The sequence below is a fragment of the Mus pahari genome, chromosome 16 (genome assembly GCF_900095145.1).
Source record: "Mus pahari chromosome 16, PAHARI_EIJ_v1.1, whole genome shotgun sequence".
NCBI classification, from domain to species: domain Eukaryota; kingdom Metazoa; phylum Chordata; class Mammalia; order Rodentia; family Muridae; genus Mus; species Mus pahari.
The window spans coordinates 57,935,260-57,948,500 of record NC_034605.1 but is presented as its reverse complement, the minus strand read 5'-3'; the positions used below and the strand labels follow the sequence as shown (position 1 = coordinate 57,948,500).

General features: G+C 52.5%; 1 protein-coding gene across 13 annotated transcripts in view; it reads right to left on the bottom strand.

Annotated features, from left to right (window-relative positions):
* The window catches only part of Nsd1 (nuclear receptor binding SET domain protein 1), a 105,395-nt gene extending 100,388 nt beyond the window's left edge, over positions 1-5,007 (bottom strand). For 2 of the 13 annotated variants that reach the window (XM_021215829.2, XM_029547481.1), the window contains exons 1-2: positions 3,353-3,520; positions 1,203-2,149 (exon numbers count right to left, since the gene is read on the bottom strand). In XM_021215829.2, the coding sequence (XP_021071488.1) occupies positions 1,203-2,132 (930 nt within the window). In that variant the 5' untranslated portion in view covers positions 2,133-2,149; positions 3,353-3,520. Of the gene's footprint in view, positions 1-1,202; positions 2,150-2,731; positions 2,771-3,245; positions 3,284-3,345; positions 3,552-3,811; positions 3,835-4,131; positions 4,185-4,345; positions 4,456-4,906 lie in introns of those variants that run through there. The other 11 variants (XM_029547479.1, XM_029547480.1, XM_029547473.1 and 8 more) reach the window with 11 other exon arrangements.
* Positions 5,008-13,241: the final 8,234 nt, after the last annotated feature.

Below are 13,241 nucleotides of genomic sequence, written 5' to 3'. Positions count from 1 at the left end.
AAAAAAAAAAAAAAAAAAAAAAAAAAAAAAAAAAACTACAAATTCTAATATACATCCAAAACAATACAACACAAATTTGCGATATCCACCACAGCAATTTTTATAAATCTGTAACTGTCAAGCTAAGAAACCATAGCTGGTATCAATCAACAGAAACAAAGGTGACACACCCACATTCTTTCTCTGCAACTTTAGAGATTGACAGAGTATAAAGTAAAATAAAATTTTAATGTCCTCTAAACAATCATCTATGTACTATAAAAATTTGTCTTATAAATTCTATGCTGTATTTTCAGGCATCTGTTGACTCTAAACAAAGACAATCTTCTTTGGTGACATTAACAGTTATCATGACAATTTAGTGTCAGAATCGAAACAAACTCAGAACCAAATATGTAAAATTAAAGTGGGTTTTCAGAAATCAAGCACTTTTAATTTTAGAAGTCATAAAACTGGGGCTAAAAAGATAAACTGGCTATTAAATAGTCAAGAAATTCAAAAAGTTAAGACCTCAGGAACTATCCCCCTCCAAGAATACAGAACACTGAGGAACTCCCTCACTCTTCTCCATTTCTATACGTTCCTGCATGCTTGCACACACTTCAAGTTTTACAACTGGAAAAGCTTATCAAGCCTAATTTAGTGGTGGCAGCCATCAAAGGGGTAGACCACTGTCACTTTACAAGTAGTTCAGAAAAAAACTAACATAACTTAAATTTTGAGCGCTGGCCATGATAATTTCCCATCTGAGTGAAGATAAATTTATGCCCAAAATGCACTTCAACTTGCAGTAAGTTTGACCCATGCCTTATGCAGAAACAGGACTCCACGCCACACAGTAGTCCCCTGCCAAGGCATCAGCAGACCAAAGCTTTTTAGAGTTGTTGCTGTTTTGTTGTTTTTTAAAGCGAACGGAATGCATACCTACCTGTAACTTGAAAATGTAAACCTGACCTAGGTCAAACACCCTTAGAGCATTAACTCTTAGCCAATCCCCAATGAAGCAATTTGGGGTAAACTATACAGAACTAAACTCACACACATCAGAGATATGGTTTAAAAAAATCAAAGGAAAATTTCCCTAAAAAAGCTCGTTAGCTTCCACCTATGAACTGGAACCAAAGACAAATTAAAGCTTCCCTTTACGTGGCCTGTATATATACATTCAAGTATATATTTAAGTTGTACCGAAAGCTGCTTACAAATGGCAATTCCTGGGAAGTGGATGGTGATGAAGCTCCAGGTATTTCTAGCATGTTTCCTAATGGACTGGGACTGGAGTCTGGATCATCCTGAAAAGATAAATTTATTGAGTTAAATTGCTCTTCTACGGTAATGTTCGTGTCTCCTAGTGAGGTGGGGGCTGGGAGGAGGGCTGTCTTTTCATTGCTTCCGTCCACTTCACTTCTTTGTTTATTTTTCTGTTTTTCAGTTTGAGGAGCTAACGGCAAGAATGGCCGTTCCACTGCACCATGGCTACTCTCTGGCATGCTGTCTTGTTCACTTCCCATGGCCACTTCTACACCATTCTCTGATTTAGGCTCATAATTGCAGGTGGCATTGGTCTGAGTCTCCTCAAAGATCTCCTCTATACTCTCATCCTCTGTGACTGGCTGTTCTGGGTCCATTTCAGAATCTACATCTGCATCGTCCACACCAGTAAAATTCTCAAAGTGCAGAAAGCCATTCTTGGTCGTCTTTGTTACTCTTAACTGGAGTTCGGGGGAGTTATTACAAGTGGGCTCCTGTTGCATAGCAAGTGCTGTTGGACCACCAGGACTCAAGGAAGTGCAAACAACTGGCGACTGAGCTCTTGAATCACTTTTTGCAGGGTCTTGAAAGGACTCTGATCCATCAGCAGACCCACTTAAATATTCTACATTGATCATGGAGGCCAAATCCTGAAGTCTCCGCAGTGGAATGTAACAAGATGGAGAATCTTGTCCATAAGCATTTTGGGATGCTCCACTGGCAGCAGTCGGTAACTGCATAGTACACCCATTAAGTGGCTCAGAAAAATTGGATTGACCATTACCGAAAGGGCTGTCCTTGTCTTCGGGGGCATCTAAATTCACCGGATTAGAAAAGGACAGCAGACAATTTCTTCTAGATAATTCACAAGTCCGATCCATACTGTGCCTGCATCAACCTGGAATCCAAAAGACACAGCAGTTAACTGGAGTTAACAAACCAACCGTCTGACTCTTCTTTTCAAAATGGCAGCCACTTCTGAAGGCCTAGTGGCCTCTCTGCTGCACTTCCAAGGACGGGAAAAGTTCTCCAGGCTGACACAGGAAAATGGCCTCGGTGAGAACTACATCTTCCCAGAGCCGGGTAAATCCTGCCACATGGAAACAGCCCGTTCCTCTTGCCTGATCTGCAGGCCGGTGGACACTGTGGGGCTGAACTAAAATTAAAACCCTTTGGCAGTCAAAATTCCCAGATCTCAATTGGGAGCCCTCGTCTCCTCCCCACGCCCAAGGTCCGACAGCCAAAATCTCTTGAAAGAGATGGGGGGCTGCGGGTTTCGAGGGGCAGCTTCTGGACGCTGCACAAAAAGGTATCCCCCTCCTCCTCGTCCTCCTCTGCAAGCTGGGCGCAGCGGTCACAATAGCGCTGCACCCCGCGCCCAGCCGGCGCCGGAGCCTTTAGCAGCTACCGTGCGCAGGCCTCGAGCGAGTTGGCCGAGGCGGGTGTGCCCCGAAGCTCGCCTTCCTGGCTGCAAACATACTGGGTTCGCAGCCGCCAGGACAGAGACCCCGAGCCACGGGCCGGGAGAGAAACCGAGGCGGCGGGCGGCGAGAGCCGAGTCAGGGTAGCAGCAGCTGCTACGAGCTTGACAAACATGGCTGCTGCCGACGCCGACGCCGCCTGGCCGGGCCGCGCTCCTTCCCGCAGCCGCCGCGGCAGCACCTCCCGGCAGCGCTGCTGTCGGCGCTCATCACCACTCAGCAGCGAGCAAAGTTTGCTGCGGGAGGGAGGGCGGCCGCCCCCGCGCCCCCAGCCCGCTACCTGAGGGCGAGCGGAGGCCGAGGTGCGCGCGGGGCGCGGGAGGGGGGGGACACGGCCGGCGATGCACGGGCCGCGGCGGGAGGAAGTTCGCCGCAGCCCGGCCAGCTAGGCCCGAGGCCCGCTGGTGGTGATGGAGGAGGAGGAGGAGGAGGACGGGGAGGGCGCCGCCGCGGCTGCAGCACCGCGGGCCGCCAACCCTGCTCGGCCGCCGGCCCTCCACCGAGTCCCCTCACCTCACTCACGGCCACACCACCATCTTCCCAGCCCGGCTGTCTCCTCCCTCCCTCCCTCCCTCCTTCCCCCCCCCCGCACCCGTCGCCCACCCCTGCGCACTAGTTACCGTGCCCCGCGCCCCCTCCCGGGCAAGCTGGGGGGAGGGGGTGACCCTCATTACACCGGGGCGCGAGCGGAGCGGAGGACACAGAGAGAGGGAGAGAGAGAGGGGGGAGCCGCTCGCCGCACCCCCTCCCCCCCCTCGTCTCTCTCTCCCGGGCGAGAAGGCAGCGAACGCGACCTGCGCCCCGGCCTATTCCTCCTCCACCGCCGCCGCCACCGCCTCCTCCTCCTCCTCCTCCTCCTCCTCCTCCTCACACCCCCACCGCGCGCGGCCCCGCGGCGGCGGCGGCGGCGGCGGCGGCGCGTGCTCAGCAGAGCGCCTCGCGCACCGGCCCGCGTGCGAGCGACCGAGGCTGCCCCCCCCACCACACACACACACCGGGTGCGCGCGCACTCACCCCCTCGGCGCGCGCTCCCCTCCCTGCGCGCGCACCCAGCGCCGCCGCCCTCCCCCAGCACACACCCTGAGCGCGCTCCCACGCCTGCCTCACTCTTCGGGGTTCAGGGCGGGTGAAGTCAGGCTCGCGAGCGAGCGAGCGAGCGGGCGGCCGGGCCGGGCGGCCCAATCAGCGGAGCGGCTGCTGCCGCCCCCTCCCCTCCCCTGCCCTCCCCTCCCGTCCCGTCCCCTCCCCCTGGGCGCCCGCTCTCAGGGCCCGGGGCCTACGGGCCGGCCCTGCTGCCCGGGCGGGGCCTGAGGCGGGCTCCCCCGGGGGCCCTCGCGCGCCTCCCCGGAGTGTCGGGGCCTGCGGGCGTCGTGGGTGGCACGACGATCCCTTCACCTACCTCGGGGCGCCGCGCCAGCCCCTGGTTGCACACGGCTAGCCGCACCCCAGTCGTCCTGAACCCCCAACCCCGGAGCCACCGTGGTGCCTGGCTGCGGCCTGGCTCAGGCCCGCGTCAGCCCCGGCCTCCATCTTAGGTTCCAGCCCGGGCTCCCCATCCACTGGGCACCTGCCCTCAGCCCCGCTGCTCTCGCCCCGAGGCCGAGGCTACCCACCTCTCGCTGTAGGGCTCACCTGGGGGGGCTTGGCATGGGGCTCTTCGAGGCCCCAGGCCCCGAGCAGACGTGGCCGCAGGTGAACCCCCTTGCCCAGCCGCGCCCCAAACCCACGCCACCACCACCACTACAGACCAAGCTGAACAGGAAACAAAATGGAGGCAGCAGCAGCTCGGGTCTGCCTCCCCGAGCCAAGCCTCTACAGCCCCGGGACTCCCTGTCGGCCGCAGGCTCGACGCCCGCGAGGCAGGGGGTTGGCTCCTCCCGGGAGCCTGGGGCAGCCGCCCTAGAGCAGCGCGTGCGGGCCCGGGACTCGGCCCTGCGGTCCCCACGGCCCCTCACCCACCACCCCTTCCCTTCCCCCTTCCCTCTTCCCTCTCCCTCCCCAGGCCGGGCCGTGCGGGGTGAGCGGCTCCGGGGAGCAGGGTCGGGTGACCCGCCCCGGGGTACTGGTCGCAGGACCGTGGCCTGAGCCCGGGCCCGAGGCCGAGAGACCCCGCAGCCCTGAGCCCACGCCCCGCACCCCGGCCTCCGGGATGCAGCCTAACGGCGCGCCCGCACCTCGGCCTGCCGCCGTGCAGCCCCCGCCCGGCGAGGCCGAGCCCCCGGTCCGGACCCCGCGGGGACGAAGCTCCTTGGTCACCCTCGGGCCCAGGGGTCTTCGCTGCCCCGGGCGGGGCGAGGGGAGCTCGGGGGGAGGGGTCCACTGATCCCTGCACCGCCTCCCGCGCCTAGTGTGGGTCTGGGTCTGGGCCTGGCACGGCGGCCCCGGGGCTGCGGGCGCCGGCGGCCTTGGAGAGGTGCGGGCGCGCGGGGCCGGGGGCCGGGAGGGGCAGCGCCTCGCACCGCGGACGCTGCAGTTCTCCGCACCCAGGCAGATGGCCCTCTCGAGCGCGCTTCGCCCCTGAGGCCCAGGCATCGGGACCCCTGCGCGACTGAACGGGGACAGCCGACAGGCTGGACGGTCTGGCCAAGCATGAAAGGCGCAAACCCCCGGCCTAGGAAGGCTGTGCGTTAGGATGACGGGGCCCTGCTGGCGCGCACTCAGCACCACGGCCCGCCGCCCTGACCTCGTAGGGCCGGAGCGCGTCCATTCCTCAAAAGACAGTGAAAGGGCAGGTCAGGGAACCCAAGCCAGGCCTGGTGCAGCCACTCCAGTCCCCTGAGGCTCTTATCCCTTCCCGGACCCTGCTGCTTCCTGGGTTTGCTTCACCGCAAGAAGCTCACCTCAGGCATTACTTGGTCCCTAGAGCGTTAAGCGCATCCTTGTTGAGAGAAAGCCATATTGGACGGCCCGAGAATTCCCGCCTCTTCCAGAAAGCCTTCGGTGATTTGGAGTTCATTTTAAAGCCGAGGGCGCCACCCTTGATGGCCACGTGACCACCATTCCAACAGAGACTTAGTAAATGTGCATAGCTATTGCCCCGGTGGAGTGTTTACTGGGGGCCCTCTGGTAACTAAACCCCACCAGGAAGAACAGCCACTTTTGGCGTTCCCCTGCCGGGTGCCTGTACTGATTGGGGATCTGCAATGGTTGGGCCAGACTCCATCCTTCCCTGCCCTTCACCTCGTGACTGTGTCCAGCAAGCACGGCTCAGGATGCTTCCAGCTGTTTGCTGTCCAAGACCCACAATCCATTAAAGGAGGCTCTGAGCTAAGCCTTCAGCATACCATCAGTAATGTTGGAGCCCTGGCCCTGCCAGGAGGGCAAGTGGGTTTCCTGAGAGAAGGTGCCCGGCGGAAGCAAGAGTGAAGAGGCGACTGTGACCTCAGGTCCCTCCGGTTAAAGAAGTTTTCAGATGCAGAGTTGACTGGCATCTTTCCCTGCGCTAAAACTAGCCAGAGAAAAGCTGGGGCCCTATCCGTGGAGACCGGCCTTTTGTTCTATGGAGGAATAACCCCTGCTAACACCTTCGGGCAATTCAATAGGAAAGCTTTCACTGGAACCTTTTTCACAAGTAATCATTTGAGCCAGTCATTTGTAACTGGCAGCTACCCCAATGCTAATCACTCCCCAGTCCTTCCCAGTACCTAGCCATTTTGAGGTACTTGGAACTGCCACTGGAGGGCCTTGAAGAAGTTCTCTTTCAGCCCCCAGCTTCCATTTCCTCGTCTGTGGCCTCCAAGTCACAGGCTAACACTCTATCCTTAACAATTACAGACATATTTGACCAGACAATGAAACGTAACTCATTGCTTCCTTCAGCAACCTGCATGCATTCTAGGCAGTGCACCAGGTTCTGGGGAAGCAAGATGGGAGATAGTGTGCCAGGCAACCTGTGGCCTCAGGGGGAAGTAAGGGTTAACTAAAGGTACTGAGAGAGACTAGCTGATGTCTGCACTTTACTGCTCTGCAGAACCCTCTCCCTAACTTCCTACCTCCCCCTCACCCCCATTCAGGATGACCTAGTTACTGACAGGAACAAAACTGCGACCCCAGGGAAATATCAGACTTCTAAGTAACCCCTGGGGCTTCTCCCTATCTCCTACTATAAAACTGTCTACCACAGTGACTCAACCAGTGTGCTTATGGAGCTGAGTTGAGTACCTTCTCAGCTTCTATACTCAGAAGGATACTGAATCCTCAAGTGAGACAGGGCTGCTTTCCTGTAGGATGGAGTTCTGGGATGTAGACCTAGCTCTTCTCTGCTGATCACAACTCAAGAACCTCTTCTGGGCCTGCACACCTCACTGGATACAGATGAGAATAAATGCTTGTTGAGTGGGTATCATGAATTAGACACCACTGAGCACTTGACACACATCTGTTCCTTTAACCCTTTGCTAGTCTGCAAAGAATTAAGGACTAGGTCAAACCCTTTGTGCACATTCTCAGAACCATTACTTCTACAGGTGTGGTGGACTCCATCCTCTTGTGAGCCAACACACCCAACAGATGCTGTGAAATGCCGGGCATGTCAGACACACAGGTGTGTGGGGGTGTGACTGTCAGGCAAAGACCTCAGCCCCATTTCTTCCTCTGTGATCCATGGATCTTTTATCAGGCACCCTGATGCAAGGTCCCTGCATGGATTCTTGGCCATACAGTGGCCTCTTTCAGAACTGTTCCCTTCTGATTTGTTAGCTCTGCAAATACTTGTTGAGGATGCTGAGCGCCTTGGTGGGGGGTGGGGGGCGGGTAGAGGAACACCCAGAAGATCTAGAAAGGACAGACTCTGAAGGATATAAAGGAATTGTCAGGGAGGGAGGACACAGGGAGAGATTCCTGCAGACCCCAGAGAAGCACCAGACTGGAGGAGCTGACCACAGCGGAGCATGACCATGCTCCAGAGCATGGGGCCCGAGGCTGGAATGAAGACAGGAGAACTCACAGAGGCCTGGTCATTCAGGGCCTTGGAAGGAAGGAACTAGGGTGCCGTGGAAGGATTATGATGGGATTTTGCCTGTATAGTAAAACCAGTCTGCTATTCTCTGAAAGCACTAGAAACACATGCCAAGCCCAGAAAGGGCCCTGCCTCTGGAACAGGCCGTGACTGTTGTATTCCACAAACAGTAGGCACTTATCCTCATCCAAGACACTGTCTGGTTTGACACGCCAGGATGGACACTCTTGTTCTTTCCATCTTGCAGACATGAAGAACACAGACAAACTTCCCTCCCCTGCCCAGTTCATACTCTTTGTTCTCAGTTGGGGCTGGCAGAGACAACCAGGCCTCTGGTAATTTGCTCCAAATGCAGGTAGTGGACACAGTACAGTGACCACCCCTTTGTAGGAATCCATGAGTTGCTTCCTCCATGTCACCACCTGGGGGTGGGGGTTCTTCAGAGCTAACTTACACAGAAGATCAAGGCCAGCCAGGCCAGATCAGAGGTCAGGCAGCCCTGTAGCAAAGTCGTCTTCCTGTACCAAAGACTGTCTCTAAGCTGTCCCGTATCTATAGCTCTAACTCCAAGGACTCCACTGTCAAGTTTCCTTCCCCTCAAATATCAGTCTGCAAAGTCCTGTGGATGTGGCCTGGTGCCAAGATAGGCCACATTCCCTCAGCTCAATACTCCTGCTGGTTGGTCTCTCTGCCTTGTCCTGTCAGTCAAGCAAACACACGCTCATATCAACATAGAAGATACCTCCTCTTAGAGATCTTCTTGGTGCTGTCGTAAGACATGTAATCCCTGCCTATCCCCCGAAAAGCACGATCCCTCAAGGTACTATTGCTTCTCAGTCCAGACCCAGCCAGTTGGAGGCTCCTACAACAAGAGACAGGGTACACAGTTCTCTGGCTTTTAGTAACTAACTTTAAATCAGTGGGGCTCAGAAAACAGCAGAAAACAACCCCAAACTCCACTGTATCCCTCCCTCATCCCCAGCCTGGATCTTAGCTGTTTTGAAGGTTTTCATTCAAGGCACACGCCTGACATGTTAACACTTGGTGTTAGAAATAGGGTGATTGAAAGTTCAAGACCATTCTAGGATACAAAGACAACCTTTGCAATGTGCAATGCTGAGTCCAGATCAACAAAACAGACACCTATGAAATGTATGGGAAGACAAAGCATATGACAGACAAGCCTGGGCCTAGGTCGAGCAGGACAGCCAGAGTTGTCCACTAAGTACATGATTTTTTTTAAGATTTATTTATTTATTTTATGTATATGAGTACACTGAAACTGTACAGATGGTTGTGTGGCATCATGTGTTTGCAGGGGATTGAACTCAGGACCTCTGCTCACTCCGAACCTGCTCGCTCTGATTTATTAATTTATTTAATAAGCAAAGATTTATTTATTATTATATGTAAGTACACTCTAGTCTTCAGACACACCAGAAGAGGATGTCAGATGTCATTAATGGATGGTTGTGAGCCACCATGTGGTTGCTGGGATTTGAATTCAGGACCTTCAGAAGAGCAGTCAGTGCTCTTACCCACTGAGCCATCTCTCCAGCCCTAAGTCCGTGATTGTTTGTTTGTTTGTTTGTTTTTGTTTTTGTTTTTGTTTTTTTGAGACAGGGTTTCTCTGTGTAGCCCTGGCTGTCCTGGAACTCACTTTGTAGACCAGGCTGGCCTCGAACTCAGAAATCCACCTGCCTCTGCCTCCCGAGTGCTGGGATTAAAGGCGTGTGCCACCACGTCCGGCTCACCTGAGTCCATTGGGTGGCAGTGGGAGAATGCCAGGCTTGAGCAGCCTGGGGGAACAGGTTCAGACAAAGGCAGAAGTCCACACCACACAGCCAAGAGCCAGGATAGATTTGTCCCTTTAGTCTGTATAAAAGTTGATTTTACAACTCACCCAATCTCCCTTCAACAAGAAATGAAAGCAGAGGCAGAGAAGCAGCCTGCAGGAGGCAGCCCTGTAAGAGGCGAGGTGGTGCTTTTTGTGCTGAGAAGGTCAGGAAGCCAGGCAGTAGTAGTGCACACCTTTAATGCCAGCCTCTCATCCCAGGTAGAGGCAGGTGAACCTCTGAGTTCAAGGTCAGCCTAGTATACAAGGTGAGTTCCAGGACAGCCAGGGCTACACAGAGAAACCCTGTCTCAAAAAACCCAACAACAATAGAAAAAGCCAGCCATGGAAGGAGAGAGCCCAGGAGACCTCAACACTACACAAAGAACCACAGGCAGCCAAGGAGGGCCGAGGGGGGGGGGACATCGGTTGGTCATCTGGTGACCAGTCATCAGCCCTGCAAACACACGCAGGAGTGACATTGTGCAGACCGAGCCGGTTATAGTCAGAAATGCACATGCCTATACATACCTATGCATGTAACAACAGCTAAGCCAACAAGAGATGAGCTTGACAGAGAGCAAGGAGGGTTTGGAGGGAGGAAAGGGAAAGGAGAAATGATGTGATATTATAATTTCAATCCTCGTTCCTTCCCTTCCTCGGGCATGTGGCATCTGCCAAGCTAATCTTTGTCTCTATAGATTTGTCTGTTTTGGACTATTCATAGAAATGGAAACATTCTAGGGTCCGGGAAAGAATTCACTAAAGGAATTCTGCAAGGTGAGGCGCTGAGTTTGAGCCCCAGCACCCACATAAGAAATAAAAATAAAAAAATAAATTAAAAAACCCAGGAAAACAAAACTTAACCTGTAATTCCAGCCAAGAAGAGGCAGGAGACTCACAGATCCCCCTCACCAACCAGTGTGGCAAGTTCACAACCTCCAGGTTCAGCCAGATACTTTCTCTGAAAAGCTGAGTCAGGGCGTGACAGCACATGACTTCACCCAGCACTTAGGAGACAGAGGAAGGCAGGTTTCTGGGTTCAAGACTCACCTGCCTCACACAGAGCGTTACAGGAAAATCAGGACAACACAGAGAAACCCTGTCTATAAATAAATAAATAAATAAATAAATAAATAAATAATAAAAATGCATGAACCAGCCCGAGGAGTCCAGCCCAGCAAGTTCTCAGTGAGTCAGGACTCCACAGAGAGACTCTGTCCCAAAAATAACAATAAAACAAAAGGAGCTGGGTTAGCCAGTGAAATGCTTGCCACCAAAGGTGAACAGAGAAAAAAACAACTTTATAATGTCTTTCTGTCCCCCCCCCACACACACACCATTTGCCCCCAGAGTGATAAGAATAAGAATTTGGGTTTTGTTCGTTTGTTTTTTTCACTCATAGAAGTCCTCCTGCCTCCACCTCTAGAGTGCCTGTTATCCCCTTTAAAGCTCCTAGGAAAACAGTTCTGCTCTGTTTTCTGCACTACCCTTGAACCTGTTACCTTAGGGAGGCGAGTCAGAGCTGCGCATGCGTGCACTCCATGTTTGCATCCTTGAGTGTGCCCTCCTGTCCCTTGGACTCCGGGCTTCCTTGGCTGGCCGCACTCCTAGCACTAACTTTCCACGTGGTTTTGAATATTTCTGACTTCTCAGAAGTTGTTCTGCTTCCCAACCTTTACTAGATGAACTCCTGCCTTTCCCCACCCTTTCCCCCAAGCCCTTGGTGGTTCGATTTGATTTGTTGTCTAGTTTTTCTTTTTTATAAGGGATCTAGACATTGACTAAAGGGCATTTCTGTTCAATAGACCTGGTGGGCTTCAAACTCACAGAGGCAAACGGAGACCTCTACCTCGCAAATGCCAGAATTAAGTATGTGCCACCATGCCTAACAATATTTTTCAATTTAAATGAAAGAAGAGAAAAACTGAACAGGACATCTTAATTCAACCTCTGACCTCCATGTCACAAATACATACACACTGAGAGAGAGAGAGAGAGAGAGAGAGAGAGAGAGAGAGAGAGAGAGAGAGAGAATATCTAGGAAGATAGTAAACTGCTACCCTTGCAAGCATAAGAACATTAGTTCAATTTCCAGAAGTCATGCTTTTAAAGTAAATAAATAAAGGCTGGTTGTGGTATGTGCTCTTGAGTATAGAGAAGGCAGAAACTAGAAAGTCTTTGACTTCAGACACGCCAGAAGAGGGCATCAGATCCCATTACAGATGGTTGTGAACTACCATATAGTTGCTGGGATTTGAACTCAGGACCTCTGGAAGAGCAGTCAGTGCTCTTAACCGCTGAGCCATCTCTCCAGCCCTTGTCTCTTGTTTGTTTGTTTGTTTGTTTGTTTTTGTTTTTGTTTTTGTTTTTTTGAGACAGGGTTTCTCTGTATAGCCCTGGCTGTCCTGGAACTCACTCTGTAGACCAGGCTGGCCTCAGAAATCCGCCTGCCTCTGCCTCCCGAGTGCTGGGATTAAAGGCGTGCACCACCACGCCCGGCCTCTTGTCTCTTTTTTAATGCTTTATTTTATTTGTATTTGTAGATTGTCTTCATGTATGTGTGTGTGCGTGAGGGCGATGGAAGCCGTGGAACTGAAGTTATAGACACTTGTGAGCTGCCATGTGGGTGCTAGGAGTTGAGTTTTTTGAGGCAAGGTTTCTCTGTGTAGCCTTGGCTGTCCCGGAACTTGCTCTGTAGACCAAGCTGGTCACAGAGATCTGCCTGCCGAGTGCAGAGATCAAAGGTGTGAGCCACTCCCTCCTGACTTTGTCTCTTATACAAGCACTGAAGCTGTGGTACAAGGATTGCTGTGAAAGTTTGAGACCAGCCTGAGCTATATAATGAGATCCTATCTCAAGATAAAAAAACCCACTAGGTTGAGCATGTTGATGCGTGCCTTTAATTCCAGCCCTAGAGAGGCAGAGGCAGGAGGGTCTCTGTGAGTTTCAGTCCTGCCTAGTCTACATAACAACCTCCAGAACAGCCAGGGTTACATAGAGATACCCTGTCCAAAACAAAACAAAACCCTCAGCCACCAACAAAAATAAATAAATCCACAAAAACAAGTATAAGGCTTTTAATAACCAACTTCTTTAATTTAGCCTTCTCCTTTTCTTCTTCTTCTTCCTTCCCATCCCCACCCCTACCCTCCCTCTCCCCCCTCCAGACAAAGTCTCATTAGCATCAAATTAATTGTTCTATAGCACACTTTGACTTCCCTCAGCCTCCCCAGGGCTGAGATTGCAAGAGTTAAGTCATCAAGCCTGGAACTTACTTTGTAGACCAGGCTGGCCTCGAACTCAGAAACTCGCCTGCCTCTGCCTCCCGAGTGCTGGGATTAAAGGCATGTGCCACCATGCCCGCTGATGTTTTTAACCTGCTTTCTCCAGGTCCACCTAACTGCTGTGTCCTGACTCCTCATGTCTTCTGTGACAGACGTTCCTCCCCGTGCCTACATCATGTGGTGTTTCCTATTGGCTTTGCTTTCACTTCAGGTCCACATAAATGTTGCCGTGAGCATTCTTGTACACACTTCTTTTTTTTTTTTCAACTTTTTTTTTTTTTTTTTTATTTTTTTTTTTTACATTTCAAATGCTATCCCGAAAGTTCCCTATACCCCCCTCTCCTCCAAATCCTCCCAGATTCCCAGTGCCTCTATATCCACCTCACCCCAAATTTCATACTTCAAGCCCTTGTTTTTTTTTTTTTTTGTTT